Below are 19,271 nucleotides of genomic sequence, written 5' to 3'. Positions count from 1 at the left end.
AGATGGAGATTCAGTTTCCTCTCTGTATCCTTAGCTTTTCCTTGTCACAGTGGCAGAACGTGGGTCATACAGTTTTATCTGTAGCTTGTCAACATGGTGGACGCTTCTTATTTTTTATCATCCCTGTGTGGTGGAAACTCTTACCTGTCCTATCCTGTCTCTCACTCTCATTCTCATTGCAGCTTTGACACCTGAATTTCCCTAAAGGGATGAATAGAAGTTTATCTTATCTTGTCTCGTACACACATAATGTGAACGTGGCATTTTAAGACCTTGTGCAGTGGTCTGCCCCCACTCTGGTGCTCCCAACACTGATGTTTAAGGGTTTATAAGGTATGTCTCTAAGTTCATCCCGAGGGTGTTGGATGGGGTTGAGGTCAGGACTCTGCACAGACCAGCTCAACAAACTTGGAAACACAATCCTCTATGGATCGGACTTTGTGTACAATCATGCCATGTCATGTCAAGTTGGAAGCACACCATTATCTCAAATATGTAGTATTAAGGTTCCCTGAAACGTATTCCTCAATCCCCTTCTTACTCTGGGGTGATTGGATTTTACACAAACACACTATTTTCTGCCAAAGTTTTGCCACATTTGACCTATTGCCTATCAATGATTTTAGTTTTTTCAAGTGGGTGGAGCTCAGATAGGAAAAAAGTTATTTCCTGTACTTCGTGCTCAAATCAGGATTCGAACAACATTTGAGTCAGAACAGACAGACAGTTGGTGGGTAGTTTGGTCACTGTCAATCAAATCTGATGAGACCATGCTAACACAGTCCTAACAGTTTTGTTGATTATGAACTTTTAATAAAGATGTTTTTAAATTTTTTATAATTTACTTTGATGTTGTTTATTTGTTTATATACCAGAGTGGACACAAAAGTATCTACACAGGTGTGTCACCATGCTTTTGCCACTATCAATAGCATAGTGTATTTTACCCCTGCCAACACTATGAATTGTCAGTCTCATGTGTCAGGACTGAGATGGAAACAGAGAAGTTTTTACAGCCCCCACACACACACACACACACACACACACACACACACACAGATTGTGGGTTTTTGAGTCAAAAGAGAGATTGTAGGCAAGGTGTCCCTTTGAACAGCCAGTATCGTGATGAGTACAAAGTGATGCAACCACAAATCTGTTGATTTGCAGTGTTTGTTGGAATTCGGAATTATCTTAACTGTGGTAAAATACCTGTATGAGTGTTCGTGTGTTAAAAAGGTCCCAGACCCCAGAGGATACAGGGTGTAAAGAACTTTGAGGAGAACAGGAGGGTTAATAAAGTTGCTGAGTACAACACTGAACACCCTCAAGTCTGTGCTTCTACTCATAAAGAGTGTCCAGATAGTTCCGTAGTTTTGGAGAGGGAAACATTTCATTGATTTGTTTTGTGAAATGTTTTTTCATTTTCTTCTTTTACTCACATGCTTTCTGAAATTATTTGTTCTAAAACATGACACATTAATGGCGATGATGCTCAAGCACTTAGCGAAAAGTGCGCTTATAAAAAACATTTATAATTATTATACTCTACACAATTTCCGTCACAAATCAACTCGATGCACTGACATGCTGATGGGAAACAGTACACAACAAGTAATCAGTAACAACGGAGTTTCAGTGAGTAATTTGTGGTTTAGCCCAGAATGACTGACACACACACGTTATGTTTGTTCATGTTAAAAAGGATTATTCGGCACACCAGGTCTGCAGACAGAAATGAACATACGAGTTTAGAAGTTAGCCACGTGGATAAAAGGAATCAGTAACTTCTTCACAAAAAGCGACCTGCACAGAAGCGAGACCCTTGTGATATTCACACAGGAAGGAAACACACGTCAGAACTGACACTATTTAGTCCCCTCATTGCCTAGCCAGCACATCTCACACTGCACTTACATGAATGTTTGCGGTGCACTGAAAAAGAACATTGAACCGAGGGTGTTAAACTGCAGCTAAAGCCCTGCATCGATGCAAGAGTACTGCACTGTGGTCTGTAGGCTACATCTGAAAACTGTTCTCACATTTCTGCTACTTTTGAGTTTAACTGCATTTTTCAAAAAATACTTGTTTTAGACTTCTGCTGAACATCAATGGAAAATATGGAAATCAGGTTCATTATCAGGAGACAAACCAAATTTGAGTTGGTGTCTTTATCTAAATACTTTCCAGTGGTCATGAACAAAACTCATGTGGGAGTTCACACTGCTCACACAAATGACTTTTTCAGATTTGATTAACAAAGCATGTCTCCGTGTCACCAAATGAAAATCAACTTAAATTATCTCTTTATTTACTTCCAAACAACCATAAAAACACTTTTGTTTCACACATTTAGACATCACATGTATCATACACACACTAAAATAAATATTTTTGAAAAGGCTACAACTAAATCAGCGTGTTAGTGTTAACTGACTCAACAAAAGGCACAAGATTTGTTTAATTTAACCACCAGTTTCAAAGCTGGCAATAAAGAAGATATGCAATATTTTGCCTGGGTTTTACCATTGCAGACCATTGTGAGTGCAGTTATTACAGGCTACATTACAGCAATCACATACTGACCAGTTTATATTCTGTCATTGGAGTAAAATCATGACACTAAACACGAAGCCTTCAGATCTTATAGAGACCAAAGAAATTGGCATAATTTGAATGACTAAGATACATGGGGTGAGATACATTCACTAAAACTCTGTCGGATTTCTGCAGCTGCAGGACGGAGCCGAGGTAGCTCTCTGTGGTCCAGGCGTGCGCCTGCTGCTGCTGAGAGCAGAAACCTGCTCTGTGGGCCTCCATCAGGGTCAGAGGTTCTGAGCGTCCTCCTCTCCTCACAAATACAGAATGAGTGAACGATGATGTAGAGGAACAGTCCTTATAGATCAACTCCACTCGGGAGTAAATGTGGTACAGTCCGCTCTCATTGACTTGGAGGGCACCATCTTCAAACCTGTAAGACACTGCTCCGGATATGAACGCCCGACCTGTCTGCGCCTCCCATCGCAAAGTCTTAGGGAATCGTTCTTTTTCAATCCGCCCTGCAAGAGAGGAGAAACAATGTGACCTCGTTCAGTCCTGTGTAGGATACAGAATCATTGGTTACATTTGTATTATGTTACCTATCACATGTGCTGCAGGTCTGTTTTCTTTGTCTTCTCTGTGCAACACAGGTTCATCACCTGAAACAACAATCAGATTAGACTCACATCACCTCTTTGACTTTGTTGGGAATAATTCACGTGTGGTGACAAGTGTTTATATTTACCAATTTGCTTCTCGGGTGCATTAAACTCAGTCATAGGATTAACCTTTGTGAACAAACAAGAGAAACAGAGAAATGTCAATACCACATCACAGACGCTCATGCCTCAGAGCTTTCCTCCAGAAGCCCTCTCAGTTTAGAGAGGAAATCCTGTCTTCACCGGACCGGTGACCACAGATGTAAAGATTGAGCCCTTGTTTGCAATTTTAAATGTAGCTGAAGTTTATGAACTCTCCTAAATGATGTCAAAGTAAAAAAAACCCAGTGAATTCATTATTACACTTTGCAGTGTTAACTTTCCAGCTGTTTCCACTCTCCCACCTTACACCTCTAGAATCTGCATCTCTTTATACAAAGGTGGTAAAAGTCACACCTTTTTAATTTGCGGCTTCGCCCCCATTAAAACTTTACAAGAAGCAATATTCTACACACAGTACTTTGCAAACAACCATCACTTTACCACTTATTGACCCTCTACACACTGCAGTCACATTTCCCACACACTGCTGCAGTTTTAAAACATTAAAGTTATTATTATTATTATTATTATTATTATTATTATTAAAACAGTAAAAGCTCACTGAATTTCAAACTCTCTTATGTTTTCTTTCTGTCACTCTCAATGTTCACTTCCATATCCATCACACCCTGTGGCCCCTTACCTGTCTCATCCCTCTCAGTTCTTCTTGCATGTTGTAAATCTGGTAGGCTTCAAACGCCAGGGCGGCAAACACAAGCAGGAACAGCATCAGCACGATCAGGGCCAGACCGGGGCTGACTCCCATGCAGCCCTGACTCTTCCTGCGGCTCCTCGCCCTCTCCTGGGCAGGCGGGAAGGACCAGCATGGCACAAGATTCGGTGGCTGGGCAGAGTGCTGCGAACCTTCACCTCCATCCACAAGGAACACCTGTGGGAAAGGATAACTCTGGTCACAGCTCATGGTGCAGGTCCTGCCGTGAGACAAACGGTGTGTGCATCTATCGCTTCTGCACGAAGGAGGTGTGTACTTTTGTCTGAGCACCTCTGTCTTAAAGAAAGAAGCTCCAGCTGTCAAGGCATTCTCACCACCTACAAATCCCTCCCACACGTACCACGGACAATAGACAAGTGCACATTACTTATCATTAACTTTCACTAGCCTATAAACTATCAAACCACCCTTTTATCCCTGCATTGCTGCATAGTAAGTACATGTTTAGAAGTATGTGTTGCATGATGCATACTTATACATAACTACAGAACTTTATTAAGCTTCATCAGTTTGGGTTATTTAGTGTGTGTAAAGCAAACTGTAGCTCAGTTTGAAGGAAAAGGAAGCTAGAGGTTTCAGATGACCCCCACCTCACTAACCACCATGTCATGATCAGAACGAGACTTCTACACAAATTCCACGAAAGGAAAGATTGAGCAACGACGAACACATTACCCTGCCCAGCATGTTACATGCAACGCAACAGGTGTTGTGGCCAGGTAACACACTTTCCAACATTGCTGGGGATTTCTTTTTCTCTCAGGGGTGTCATAGCACTTCTTCACATCTGAACCATGCCCTGAATCTGAATATGTATCTCTAGTATATAAACCATTTAATAATGCATTATTATTATTAATATGTTTTATTCTGTCTTTATACGGCAGTGCGTGAGTAAACAGTGATGCAGCAGTCTCAGTGGTACACGTATTCTTGGTGGGTAGATGCCACATGAAAAGGATGTCTCTGCTTATGAAAAGCTGATAGCGTGAGATAGCGATACTTTAAAAGAGGTGAGAATTAACCCCAACCGATACCTCACAGAGGAACTTACAAGAAAGCTGAATACGTACACATCACTCAGTGAGGAGTAAATGCCAGTGTGGTCTTTCTGCCACTATAGGCTTCGTTTCGTGGGATACAGAGCAATTACGCTGCACCTTCATTGTGGTTGCAAAGGTTTCCATCAGTTCTTATGTTAGGTAATAAATAAAATCCACTTACACCATTTAACGGGCTTTGGTGGTTTTTGATAAAGGGCATCTTTCCGACCTCATAGATGGAACTTAATGCAAGAAATATGCAGCATCGCAGGGGAGGGTGCTGCAGCTGTGCGGTCTCACGCAGGCCTAAAGTACAACTGTTTTTGATTTGCATCAATTTTGATGCTAAGCCAGTCTTGTATACAGCATTGTGTAAAAGTGTATTCTTTCTTTATTTGTGTTTATGTTGGTACCTGCAAAGGAAACTCTCAGGCATTCTCTCTGTCCACTGTTGCAAAAGTTTCATTTCCTTTCTCTGGGCACTTGCAGAGACAAAAGAAACCCCACCTTGTAGTGTGCATACAGAGTTTCAACTAAAAGGGCAAACTTAACCATAAACTGCACAGGCTTTCTGCACTCAAGCTGAAGTGTCTGTTTCCCAGAAGTGTCATGCGGTCCTCGCAGCAGCAACGGCAGAGGCAGCACAGAGTGGGTTAAGTGGGAGGGAGGGGTTGTGGGGTCTAACCGGGTAGTGTTCAGTGTGCTCCAGTTAATGAGGCTAAAATGAATCACTGAATCAGCAAGTATAGCTTTCTCACTCTGTTGCATAATGGAGATTGGTGCGGTCATGACTGATTACACAAAAGTAACCTGAAATTCACAATACATTTCTCAACCTGAAATGAATGACATTACTCATATCTTACTTGAGAAGATTCATTTTCCCTTACGCAGGACTTTTGAGTGAATATTCAGCTTCTCTGTGTAGCAATTACATATGGAGAGATTGTGATCCACAGTCTTAATGTCTAAAAGAATGAGTTCAATTTAGCTCAAAATCACAAAATCCTAGAAATTCAAGAAAATCTTCGATCAAAAAATGAGGAAGTCTTTGAATGAACTCAAAATGCGGTAGACCATTACATTTCATGATCAAAAAGCATCATGTGTCACATTCCTCATCAGAAGAAGAGTAACAGTCTAGTCCCAGGACATGGCCTGTCCTCTCCTCTGTCGTCCCAGTATTGGATGATTTCCCAGGTATCCTTTCTGCTGCTTCACAGTCTGACTTACGCTCTTGGACGACACTTTTCTGTCCAACAACAGATCCCATCGATGCACCATCATGATTCTGTGTGTCTCTGCTCTGGGTTGAAAATGTTTGCCTTAATGAAGCGTTAACAAGGTTTGGCAGGCCAGACTGCAGCACCCTGGCTAGGCTCTGTGTTTGAGAGGAGTCTCGCTGAACTGGTGGCCCTCTGAACGCAGCAGCGGCAATCGCCAGCCTTCTGTGGTCGAAAGAGAGGGGCTGGTCCTGGTCTGCACAGACGGCCTCTGAGGTTTCTGAGTTTAGGTTGCTGTGGACAGAGGTTTGAACCCTGTTCTCCGAATGGCTGAGAGGTTCCCATCTCTCAGGCACTGAGGCTTTGTGACATCTTGTCCAATTGCTGGGCAAGTCTCTCTCACTTCCACTCAACAGACTGCCACCATCATGAGACTCACAGGGCCGAGGGTTTTTAACTGTAAATGAGAGTGAAGATAAATAGAGCGATGAAAGGTCAGCTGTTGGTGTCTTAAAGGAATAGTTCACCCAAAATGAAAAAAGGTGATTAGACAAGCGTGATAGCAAGTTAAAGGGTAACTTCGTTATTTCTCAACCTGGACCCTATTTAACACAAGTACAAGATTAGACAGAATAAGAGCATTTACAGTACAATAATCACAGTGTAGACGTAAATGAGTCTGAAGTACCATTATAAAAATAGCAGAATTAAAATAGTCTAAAATAACATTGGCACACCATTCTTGTAAATGTTTTAAACTATCAGGGCCATATTTTGAAAGTATGAGATCAACAATGGGCCCCTGTGGCCCTTCAACTGGTTTACTCCCTTTGCTACACATTATATACGTTTACAGTGTCAACCTCTTTATTTACCTTTTAACGTATAAAACACAGACATCTCCGTGAGTCCAGATTCTTCCAGAATCCTCTGGGAAACTGTGCACCTTCAATGTACATCCACTAAAAGTACTTGTTCTTTGCCACTGAGAGGCTCAGATTGTTATTATATATGGATATATATATACCTGACAACATTATTGTGTCATGTGACTTCTTGCTGGAAGATAATGGTGAAAATGTGAGAGCAGTGTCGGTGTTGTTAGTTTGTTGTGTTGGAGTACAGAAAGCTCAGCTATCTAAAAGATTTCAATGTCATGGCTGAAAATTAAGCAGATTTTGACAATGTGGGCGCGACGTAACATTCAGAGCGAGACTGCTCCGTGCAAGACTTGGATAGACACAATAACAAACAGGTTCATTTCAAGGTAACGTAAAGTGTTTTATTTCTCTGTAGGGTCCTTTCCATAGTGTTGTCAAGACACTTATAATAACACCCTGAGCCTGTCAGTGAAAAAAGCAAACTCTTTTACTGGACGTACATTGACAGTGTAAGATAACGGACCAATTTACATTTTTGTATTTTTTTTAAAGAAGTTTGTAACCTGTGGTTTATGCACAGGGTAAGAAAGGCTGATATGTTGAACCCACAACCTTGCGGTGTTCTATTTGTAAGCCTGACCAGTAGACCATCTGGTGAACCTGTTGGCTAATAAGGACACACGTTTTTACTGCATATGAGAGATTAGTCATAAGCTTTAACATACTGACCGATACTTGGAGAGTCATGTGCGTCTGCTCTTCTTTTGCAGTATGCTCGAGGAGTCCATGGCTTGTGTTTGCATGTTGGGTCAAGAACCCGTAGTTTGGCGATGAAGCGTTTGTACTCTTTTTCTAACGCCTCAATGTGCAGCTGGAACTCGGCTATCTTCCTCTCCGGGTAATGAAACAGCTGGGATTGCTGAGTGGGAAAAGACAAAAATGGATATCATTCAACTTTAAAAACAGGGAATTGAGTGAAACCACCTTTGTAGAATATATTTTCCTCACAAGTCACTTACCTGCAAATAATACTCTATTTCATTCTTGATGCTGAGGATCCACTTTTTCACAGAGGAAGCTGAATTAAGAGTAGACTGCAGAGAAAATGATTAGCTGAAAAACTAGTGCAAAGAAAGTAAATTGATTGAAATTATTAATAACAATTTATAACTTCTTCATTACCAGCTTGGGTCTCCGCTCAAGAACATCTTTGAGGCGTCCTTCTGCAAATGATATATTAAAATAAAACATTAGTTTAGGTGCCTCAGTATTTACCATGAGCAACATGGTGAATGTTAGCTGTCAGGATATAAAGAAGCACTGTAAGGAAGGTATAACTAGTGTAAAATATAAGTTATCTTCTTTCTTTCATTTCAACCAGTTGGAGTTAATCTAACAACAGTGAGTTAGCATCACAGTAGCTAACAGTAGCTAACAGTCCGTCAAGCCGCAGGGTGTTTTTATTGAACAAATATTAATTAAATACTGCGTATGTTTTGGGCTATTGGCTGCTTACCCTCTCTCTCTTTCTGGAGCCATAGTCTGTTCAATTTCCCTTGCTGTTTCTCCTCGTTTCTTGCCATTTCAAGCTTTACTTCCGAGAGTCTGCAAGACCGTCACCGCGGCGTCCCATACAAAACAATGTCACGTGACACATAGTAGTATCCATCACGTGATACTAACATACCTGCGAGAGCAACTCCCCAACGTTAATACGATAGGTCAATACCAATACACGTGCACTTACATGTAAAACACTACGTGGTCAAGTGTTTCTGTTCCTCTGGTTTGTATGTAGAAATAACATAAAACAATTATTAAATTTACTTGGAAAAAGAAGAGGAGTTACACAACACAACAACCTGTTTCACAGGCCTGAATATGACAAGTCAATGTAGGATATTTCATTTATCAAAATATTTAATCATGTATTACATGTCCTTGACTTTTGGCATGCATGGCATGGTAAATACAAGGCATCAAGTGTTGGCATGCTATTTAACCACTTAGATGGGCCTACTTCATAAGCGGGCCGGATCAAAATTGTTGACACAGGTGGATTTAGAGGATCAGGTCATGACATGGCAATTCCACATTAAATACAGTTTCTTTGTCAATGTAAATTCAGGTAACTACATTAAGCTACATACATACACACATGAAAAAATTAAACACGTTTTTAAAAAGCACTTTTTGGGGTTGTACTGACATGGTTAAATGCTGTTATTGTTAGCCGCTTTGGATAAAAGTGTGAGCTAAATAAATGTATTATGGTGTAATGCAAATTTGTTGAACAATTTTATTGAACTTTAGAATGTATTTAGTAACACATTAAGTTTGTTTTGTATTTTTCTATTTAAATAGACTATTAAGCACTCACATACCCAAAAGCAATGCAGCCTATAAACATATTAATCCGTGATTAATCAATGAATTAGTAAAATATGTTTAAAAACTAACATGAAATGACTCACTATTAAGTTTTCTGTCTTTTAATAATAAATACATTGATTTTATTTTAAATAGTCATTTAAAAACAGAATATATACAGTACATTGAGTTATAATATCATTTTTTAATCATTTAACAATTGTTTACAAATAATTTTAATGACTATATTAATACAATTCTTAAAAATAATGTATTCCAGACTACTGTAAAGGTATTTCCATGGCTCTCTCGTGTGTCACTACAATGGAAATTAAGTTGCCTACAGGTCTTTGATTTATTATGTGCTATCTGTTTCTGATCAATAGTGTTTGCATTTATACACGTTTTATATAAAATCATTATACTTTGGGCCATATTGTAAAAATGTAACAATGTATTGTTGTGACCAAAAAGATTCTGATACATGAACATTGATTGAACAAAACAGCAACACAACTGAAAAGTGATGCGGGGGGAGGATGCAAAAGAATTATTAATAACTGCGAAAGCTACCTGAGTGAGAAAAAAAATCACACCATGAACTTGTTTTCAGTGGAAGTCAGAAACCCATAATCGGAAAGGCAGAATGTGAGTCACCAGCAGTTACCATCCACAGACGATAATCTAGATCTAGATCTAGGGTTAGGAATAGATCTAGATATTACGTATTTAATACCAGATTGTATTGGGGGACACATAGCAACCATTGCAAAACCTCTTTTGAACAACATTACAAATAAAATAAAATATATATATATCAGCACTGAACATCACAAAAGAAAAATCTATAGTCCTAACATAACATGTACATATCACCATCATGAGTCTACAAGACCTGTCTGTAAGATTCATGGCTAATTAAGAGGACATACTTCTGACTTGAAATTGTTTTTCCATTGATGGAGGTCTGTTTCAGATTTGGGATTTTATTGTTATTATTTTATTGTGTTCAGTCTTCAAGAAGAACACTTTCACCAGTGATTAGAGTCCCTGAACATATGATAGATAAAAGATAATATCATTAAACTGACTTTAAATACTCCCGCCGTTTGCATTCTTAACTCCTCTGCCTTCATTTCATAAGAAACTCATGAGTAAAGTTGCAATCCTCACATTATTGGTAGCCTGCAGATTCACCTTCTTCCGCAGTCCCAAGTGCCCTGCATGGCCCCAGTTTACAAGTCTCTTCACTACCTCCTGGTGTCCACCTCGAGTAGCACAGTGCAGAGGAGTGTCTTTACTGTGATCTGTGCTGTTGACCTTTGCCCCGGCCTCCAGAAGAAGCACCACCACACTATCGTGGCCCCTCTCCGCTGCAGCATGGAGCGGTGTTATCCTCCATGCACTCCTCTCCTCTATGCCCTTGTTGTTGAGTAACTGTAGAAGAGCTGAAACCACGCTGGCATGTCCACCAGCTGCTGCAGAATGGAGAGGCGTGGAGCCATCTACGTCTTTAGCTCCTCCCTTTGCCTTGTGGGACAACAGAGAGGTCACGGCATCTACTTTCTCTTCCAAAGCAGCCAGGTGGAGGGAAGTTTTTTTCTCGTTATCAATGGTGTTTGGGTTAGCTTTGACCGACAGCAGCAAATCTACCACACAGCTTTCATCCTGGGAAGAGGCTGCCCAGTGTAAGGCTGTCCTCCCCAGCCTGTATTTGACTCCTGGGTCAGCCTTGCCTTGAAGAAGCTGGATCACTGGGTCTGCATGGCCCCGCTGACTGGCTATATGTAGAGGGGTCAGCCCATCCTGGGCTATTGCATTTACCTACAGAAATGACACACAAGTCTCAGTCCCCTCAAACATATACAAAAGTCTCAAAAATGGACACTAATGACCAACTGGTTTGACAATTACCTGTGCTCCAGCTCTTAACAACATATCAATTAATGTTGGCCTATTGCACCGAGCTGCCAGGTGTAGAGGGGTTTGGGCTTGAGGTCCAGTAGGGTTGGGGTCTAATCCCTTTTCCAGCAATGTATGCACTATGGGAACACTGCCACTGCGGACAGCCAGGTGCAACGCTGAAGAGAAATTGGGTAAAGTAGCATCCAGTTTGGCCTGTTTTGCTACCAGCACTCTGAAATGAGATTTACAAATACATAGGCTAATGGTTAGTGGTAATCAGCCTGATAGATGTGGGTCATAAGGTTGCTGCTACACTGGCTAGTACGTTTTATCATTGATTCACATGGTTGAGCAGTGAAATAAGGAATAAGAAGACGACACCGACCTCTAGTGACTGTATTATGACAGGAGCAAACAGCAGAAGTCGGGTGAAGAAGTATGACAGAGTAATTCCTTTTTGGGAGGAGGTCTAAAGCAATGGAGAGGACACAAACTGTGTTGTTTTTACGTTTCTCACTCAACCGTCTATTAGTCTGTGTAGCAGCCCCCGTTTGATCCACATCTATCAGGATGATTATCACAAATAACTTCATTTAATGGCCTGATAACATTTGAAATGGAGGAAATGAACTGGAAAATATAGAAAAGGGACCGACTCAAAGTAAATATGCATTTATTAGCCATTGAGCATGCAGGGATGACTCTCCAACAAAATTAAATTGGACACATATAAACACATACATAATCAATAACTAGAAAAGAGCTGCAGTAATGACCAAATAATATATGATTTTCAAATACGAAGAAGAATAGAGACATTATACACATCATATTGTGTCATTGTGTGTGCTGTGTGTGTTGGACGTTTTAGATATGCTTATATTCTATGTTCTGTCATGGTTTGTTGCTTATTGCTTGCTGTCTGCTAAAATAAAAACTAAAAACCAAACAGCAGCTTAATTTAAAGCGACTATGTGTACAATTGAACAATATCTGCCCCTTTTTGGTTGTATAAAAACACACGGTGGCAGACAGCAATGTGTGCAGCAACAAAGTCCCTTAACTTGAATGTGTCTATTTTAGTAGCATTTAGTCTAATCCTGGACAGTTACCTGAAGACCTCAGTGTGCCCCCAGCTCAGCTGACAACAGCAGAGGAGTGGACCCCTGTTTGTCTAACATGTTCACATTCGCTCCGCTGTCTATGAGAGCGGTTACCACTCCCTCATGGTTCTGTTTAACAGCAGAGAGGAGCAATAGTACTGATGATCTCAGTGTAACCCCTGCTGGCTGCTCTGTGAAGACCTGTGTGACCATTATTATCCTGCAATCGCAATCTGGCTCCTTTACGGATCAGGAGCTCAATGATGGACAGGTGACCATACTCAGCAGCCACATGTATCAGAGTCTCATTGGAGGAATTGACAGCGTTAACCTCTTAGCGTGTCAGTGTCTTCTAACAGCTCCTCCAGGAGTGCAAGCTCCCCGTCTTTAGCAATCATGTGGATGAGCTTTTCTGCTTTACTTTGTGCTGCTTTGTGCTTATCTGATTTCAAAAGTGGCATAGTGCTTCTGTCTTCCTTCTCGGGGCTGGATTTCTTAGTTCCTTTGGTGGCAAATAAAGTACAAGTCTTGTGAGGGACCATTCTCTCAATAATTTCAACGATCCCCTCCTGGTCCCTCACCAGCAAGTATCCAATCAGCTGTCTCCTTGTGTCTCGATGATGTTCATTCACACCACTCACATAGGTCTTGATTCGCTGATAGAGGTCGGGTTCTGCCAACATAAGACACAGATAGAAGAATTTCCGACATGCTCTTTCACCTCTGGCCTCCAGGACCCTGGAGTTTTGATCTTTGTGAGTCCTGATGGTCAAAACGATGGATCTCTTTGCTGCTGTCATGACCCCCTCTGTGACCAGAAGATCCAGTAGATCTTCAGTATGTGAGATCCCATAAACTAGATCCCTTCTCTTTGCCTGAATAACATCCACAGCATAGGGGTTGACATAACTTGCTTCCGCTTGAACATCAACACCCTTGAGTTTATCGAACATTATTAAATACGCTGGGAAACTAAAGATCTTGCTAAGCTTAATTAAATCCAGAAGGTAAAGAGGGACGTTTGTCATTTAGCTGCGTCTTTCCCTTTTCATAAAAAAAAATGGCTGCTGCAGTATCTTGTTGACGTGTGAGGATGAGCATGTGTGTGTGTGTGTGAGGATGAGCATGTGTGTGTGTGTGTTTTATACCTCATTGCTAAGTAACACACCTCGACCCAGCAACAGAATACAGACAGAAGCCATTCCCCAGACAGATATATCCAGCTCAACCTGCCCTTTGTGAGATTATGTGACCAACTAACAATTAGCATAATTCATTAGCATTTCTGTAGCATGGCAGTTATGATAGACGCTTGTAATTAAATTCTTATTTCGAGCTCTTTCAAATAATCTTGTGTTGTGTGTGTGTGTGAGAGAGAGAGAGAGAGAGAGAGAGAGAGAGAGAGAGAGAGAGAGAGAGAGAGAGAGAGAGAGAGAGAAAGAAGAGAGACCGAGAGAGAGAGAGAGAAGGAGAGAAGAGAGAGAAGAGAGATATAGAAGAGAAGAGGAGAGAGATAGTCCTCATCTAATGAGAGAGATCTATATATCTATATCTCTCTCCATAGAGATCTCTCGTGAGATAGCTCCCTCCTCTCTATCTCTAGCTCTCGAATCTCTCTCTCTCTCTCTATCTCTCTATCTCGCTCTCTCTCTCTCTGCTCTCTCTATCTCTCCTCTCTCTATATCTCTCTCTCTCTCTCTCTCTCTCTCTCTCTCTCTCTCCCCCCTCTCTCTCTCTCTCTCTCTTCGCTCTCTCTCTCTCTCTCTCGTCTCCTCTCTTGCCTTTTTTTATTTGTAGCTAACCATGTGTGGGTGCAGAGATGGTGCACTCCCTGGACAACCCCATTCTGCTCAATCTCTGTATCATACATAGGCCTAGCCGCCAATATGCCCCTATATGTGAGAGTGAGAAAGCTATCTCATAATTAAAACATTATTTTTGATGATCTTGTGTTATTTTGCACAAAACACAAGCTCATACACCACTTTATTCATATAGCCTAGCATCTTCCATACAATGAGGCAGCCCAGAATGCTTCACAGAGCCAGATTAAAAACAGCACAGACAAAAAAAACATGCAAGACTTGCAAGACTTTGCAAGACTAAAAAGTACAACAACAAACAATAAAATGTTATAAATTAATAGAACTCACTAGAATATATAAACACAAGGGGTTAAATAAATAGTATTACAACCAATGGCTTACACTTGAAAACTAAATCAGCAAATGATTAGGCACCTTATAAAGCCAGGCTAAAAAGATATGTCTAAGGTTTCTTTTTAAATATCCACAGAGGTGCAGTCCCTCAGAGCAGGCTACCAAACAGTTACTGTGGATTTAGAAAAGTGGGTTTTCATTCATTTCAAGTAATTTCTTTATTTTACATCCAATCTTTTTGCCGTTCTAGTCTTTTCATTGATTTGCCCTTGAGCTGTCCAGTAGCCCCCTCGGATAACTTCTTAAGGCTCACCGTATAATGTAGAGATTATAGAGTCGACTCACTTCCCGTAATACACGCCCCCTCCGTCGTGACGTAGATCTTCCGAGCGCTCCCTCTCCTTATATGGTAGAGAAGGACTCCGCTTTCCGGGAACGATGTAATGCTGCACAAACTTTGAGAAATATAAAAGTAAAGTAGATTTATAGCGAAATTTGAGCCAATATTTTATTTAGAATTATATATAATATATATATAATAATAATAATAATAATAATAATAATAATAATAATAATAATAATAATATAATAATAATAATAATAATAATAATAATAATAATAATAATAATAATAATAATAATAGTAATTTATATATTCTATTAGGACCTGACAAACAAATTAGAATACCATCTCTTTATCGGTTTATAATTTAATTGCATAAATAATAATGTATATTGAATTAGTTTGATTCCATTTGTTTATGAATTTATTGATATAAAACAATTTAATTAAATGCATTTACGTGTCAAACCATGACATGGAAATCTTCCCTATTGATTTATAAGCTAAAATATACAATGAAAAATTATAATAAAATTATAATAAAAAGAAAGAAAAAAATACAAAATAGTATTAGGCATGACTATGCATTTAAAGCACATTTATATCACATTTAGGCTAAACGGTGTATCACGATAACCAATCTTTCAAGCCTCCATATTTAATAACCAAGGTCTGTGTTAATTTAAAACAACAACTGATGAGCCAATACAAGCTGCAGGGGACACATGAAGACTGAAACAAGCATCAGTTCGTTTCTTCTTTCAGGTAAATCAGTCTGTGTCGCCCTCTAGTGTGTCATTATAAGCAGGACGCACATGAGTGTCCAACATAATACTGTATAACCTCAATGATATAGTTAACCTGTCCCGCAACATTCACCTGCTGTAATTAGTGACTAAGCAGAAATGTGGCTTATAATGTTTGCTGGTTTACTGTGAAAACAATAGTTTCCTTACTTTCAGTATATGTCATCATACATATAGGGCCTATTAAGGCTCTTATCTTGTGATTTCACTTTTTAGGTGTTAGAGCTATTTATTTTTTTCACATTGTGTTTATTGTTTGTTCCTTTAAGCTCATTTTTCAGAGAGGAGACTTCCTGATACAGATGCCTTTCCATTCAAACCATTTTGGTAAATTTGTCACAATTCTAGCTTAACTCAGAGGAAGAGGACAGAATGTTTTTTACAGATTGTTTTCATCGAAAGTACACTGACAATAGGCGACAATGTATGAATAGTACACGGTATACTCTCTCCCAAAACCATGATGGTACTTTTACGCTTTATTGAGTGGATATTCAGTAATGTGTTATCTATGATGTAGCCTATATCTATTATTTTGGAATTTAGGACCCAAGACTTTACTGAGTTTGTTTCGACATGCTGGAGCTTTCTTAAACAACAGGACTGGGAGTAATGTTGAATAACTGCATGGTGCAATGGAGGATGACTTGTGATTTTTCCGTTATGTGTCAAATCAGTAACACCTCAGATGTCTTCAGTTGAGATCTATTACCGACTTCAACATGGTGTAACTCTGTAACAGTGTTGTAGTTACACCATGTACCTGAGAACAATGGGATGTTTTGTATAATATTTTACACTTCAGACACAGTCTGTGTGGGCTGAGACATAAAGTGGAGATCTCAAGCTCTACAACTCTTGCAGGATTGGCCTCCTTCAGTAGTAAGTGAGCCTGGTCTCTCAGCTGAAACACAATCACTTAGCTCGGATCAATACAAGCACTAATGGAATTTACCTTGAGGTACTGGGAACTAGCAGCTCTTGCAACATGTTGCAACATGTTTTATTGTCTGAGCTCCTGACATGGCACACCCACTTTTTTTTCTTCTGTCACACACTTACAAGAACACAGAGGCGATGTTGCTTCATTTTATCTGGTTTATTTCTTAAATATCGATTAGTTTCTGAAGTACTCAGAAAACAAAACATAAAAAAATTATACAGTATTTCTTATTACAAATGGTAAACATAAGTACTCCAAGTTGATCGTATATACATATAACAATGAGTGAAACCCCATTAAGCAACTTTAGAAAAAAAACAAGTAAATCTTGAAGCTTTTCTAACTGGATTTCTTACAATAAAGAAAAAGGTACATTGTACTGTAACTCAGAAGTCAGGCAGCTTTTGTTACCACGTTTCAGTCTTTTAGAGTTGGCCAACATGCCCAAGTTTGAAACCATTGTGGCGACAGCAAGAAACGTCTCTATTGCATGTTCATAATTCCTCTAATACTGAATTTCTCCTTTAATGGTCAAGACAGGTCCATGCAGAGCTGGGTGTAAATCAAGAAAACGTCAGTCCTGTCCAGTTCTGTAAAAACAGCACGAAACAGAAAAGTGTCCTGCTTGCATGCCCCCTCTGGTTCATGGCTACTGTCACTGCCCCGAGCCCATCTCTGGGACTCACCACCTGGGAGCGCGTGGCACTCAGGAACTTTAGTGCGGTCCCGGTCCTGCCAGTGTCGCGCCACATCATCCCAAATCCCGTCACGATTTCGGGAAATACAGCCATTCACTCTCACAGGACGAGTCCGTTTTGTTCAACAGTCTTTTCTCTCTCTGCCGCCGCTGATGACAACACCTCAGAAGGTCTGGAGCTGCTGAGTTAACATAAGCTGGCACCCGCTGTTGACGTGGTTCATCACTTTCTGTTTCAACTGGGCCACCTGCTCGCGCAACATGTTGGCGGTGGACGCCAGCTCCGAGTTCTGGGACTTGAGGTTCTTCACTTTATCCTCCAGCCTCGAGATCCGCTCCAGCTTCCTTTTCCGGCACTTGGAGGCAGCGATGCGGTTCCTCATCCGCTTTCGCTCGGCCTTGATGCGCTCCTGATTCTCCATGTTGATTGGGGAGAGAGGAGGCGTATCCCCCGGCATCTCAGGCACGGTTTGGGGCTCCTCTTTGAGCGCCGTGAGCCGGGCGAGCTGAGCGGAGGGTGACTGTCCGTAGATGGGAAGCTGCGGAGGCGCAGCAGAGAAGGACATAACCGGGGCTGAGGTGGTGTAATTCGGTGCCGAGACGGTGCTGATGGCCGGATTGAAAGAGTCCAAGTCCTCATAAACCGGCGAGTCAGAGCGCATGGCTGCGTTGTTGTTGTAAACGGTGGTACCGGCAACAGATGACACAGGCAGCAGGGCAGTGTTCACACTTGTCTGAGGAGCTGAGGTGACACTCACATTAAGTGTGCCCGGCATGTGCTGGTGGTGGAGCTCAGCCAGGGCTCGGACAAACCCCTCAGCGAAGCCCTCCTGCTCGTCGGTGACATTCTTGGGACACATGAACTGGGTCGGAGTCGGCGTGGTAGTGATGAGTCCATTGCTGGACTGGATGATGAGCCGCTCCAGCTCCGGAGAGGCCAGCTTCAGTAAGCCCACATCAGGAGAGGTGAGGATGTCGTTGGCTTTGGCGCGGAGGTGAGGTTTCAAAGTGCCCGTCGGATCGGCGAGATTCAGTGTCATGTTGTGTTTCAGCGCTTTGGGATTGCTGTATCCGTAGCCGGCGTTGTCTTGCTGGGAGAAAGCGTTGAGCGAGTCGTCATAGAAAGTAGTTTCCATCTTGGTATACATGGAAGAGAAGCCACAGTAGATACAAAGTCTTTTACAAAGCAATTGAGGGAAAAACACTGGTTTCCAAACGTCCTCTCTGTGCGTAAAAGCTTCCAAACTTTGAGTGTGCACTCTTCTTGAGAATCCGGACTAGTTTTTGCCAAAGTATCCAGAGTTGAGTCAGTGAATGAAAAGCGGCGAGTGGCTCTAACCTCTCTTGTCAGGTACCGACACGGTCTGTGGTTCTTCCTCTGCCTCGATGTGTATATACTCTGAGCCTTGCAGCGTGGAGGCAAACCTTATCTGCTGCCGCTGCCTCTCTAAAAATAGCCATGATGTCATGACGGGGCTCTCCCATTGGCTGAAGGGCGTGTCGCGGAGCGAGGCCCAGCCCTCCCGATAAGGCGCGTTGCCTTGACGACCACCCAGAAGATTCTTAATCTCGCGGTGGATTGTGGGATGAGGTAATGTTGCAAGGAGAGCGTAAACGCGGTGCATTGTGGGATGACGTATGGTGTTTGAATATCTGGTTACCCGCTTTGCTGTCAGTGGCGGGACAGCCAGTGCTGCCGCGGTACGTCTCTCTTCTCAGCATTTATTTGGTTTCTCTATTTTACATCTCTGTCTACAATACTCTGGT

The 19,271-nt window shown here is 41.2% G+C and overlaps 4 protein-coding genes across 5 annotated transcripts; all 4 read right to left on the bottom strand.

Moving 5' to 3' along the window:
- Positions 1–2,280: 2,280 nt before the first annotated feature.
- faslg (Fas ligand (TNF superfamily, member 6)) lies at positions 2,281–5,435 on the bottom strand. 2 transcript variants are annotated; one of them, XM_029430526.1, is made up of 5 exons: positions 5,257–5,435; positions 3,943–4,188; positions 3,284–3,326; positions 3,138–3,197; positions 2,281–3,056 (listed from the first exon to the last, which is right to left on the bottom strand). In XM_029430526.1, exons 1-5 carry the CDS (start codon positions 5,407–5,409, stop codon positions 2,635–2,637), a joined length of 924 nt encoding a protein of 307 aa, XP_029286386.1. In that variant the 5' UTR covers positions 5,410–5,435; the 3' UTR covers positions 2,281–2,634. The 2 variants fall into 2 exon arrangements, with proteins under 2 accessions (XP_029286386.1, XP_029286387.1); XM_029430527.1 differs by having other exon boundaries at positions 3,943–5,303.
- Positions 5,436–5,448: 13 nt separating this feature from the next.
- Positions 5,449–8,840, bottom strand: LOC115007590 (uncharacterized). Its single transcript, XM_029430525.1, has 5 exons — positions 8,696–8,840; positions 8,362–8,402; positions 8,199–8,273; positions 7,909–8,098; positions 5,449–6,755 (listed from the first exon to the last, which is right to left on the bottom strand). The coding sequence occupies exons 1-5, from the start codon at positions 8,760–8,762 to the stop codon at positions 6,178–6,180; spliced, it is 951 nt and encodes a 316-aa protein (XP_029286385.1). The 5' UTR covers positions 8,763–8,840; the 3' UTR covers positions 5,449–6,177.
- Positions 8,841–10,641: 1,801 nt separating this feature from the next.
- Positions 10,642–13,510, bottom strand: caiap (CARD- and ANK-containing Inflammasome Adaptor Protein). Its single transcript, XM_029429606.1, is given in 5 exon segments — positions 10,642–11,373; positions 11,464–11,686; positions 12,592–12,673; positions 12,717–12,897; positions 12,899–13,510. Coding segments are annotated over 5 exon segments (1,785 nt in total). The 3' UTR covers positions 10,642–10,686.
- Positions 13,511–16,948: 3,438 nt separating this feature from the next.
- Positions 16,949–18,927, bottom strand: jun (Jun proto-oncogene, AP-1 transcription factor subunit). The gene has a single exon (XM_029430301.1). It carries the CDS (start codon positions 18,650–18,652, stop codon positions 17,669–17,671), a length of 984 nt encoding a protein of 327 aa, XP_029286161.1. The 5' UTR covers positions 18,653–18,927; the 3' UTR covers positions 16,949–17,668.
- Between the last annotated feature and the right edge of the window lie 344 nt (positions 18,928–19,271).

The sequence above is a fragment of the Cottoperca gobio genome, chromosome 4 (assembly GCF_900634415.1).
Source record: "Cottoperca gobio chromosome 4, fCotGob3.1, whole genome shotgun sequence".
Lineage (NCBI taxonomy): Eukaryota > Metazoa > Chordata > Actinopteri > Perciformes > Bovichtidae > Cottoperca > Cottoperca gobio.
Note: the sequence above shows the minus strand (reverse complement) of the source record. Positions and strands in the feature narration are given on the sequence as shown.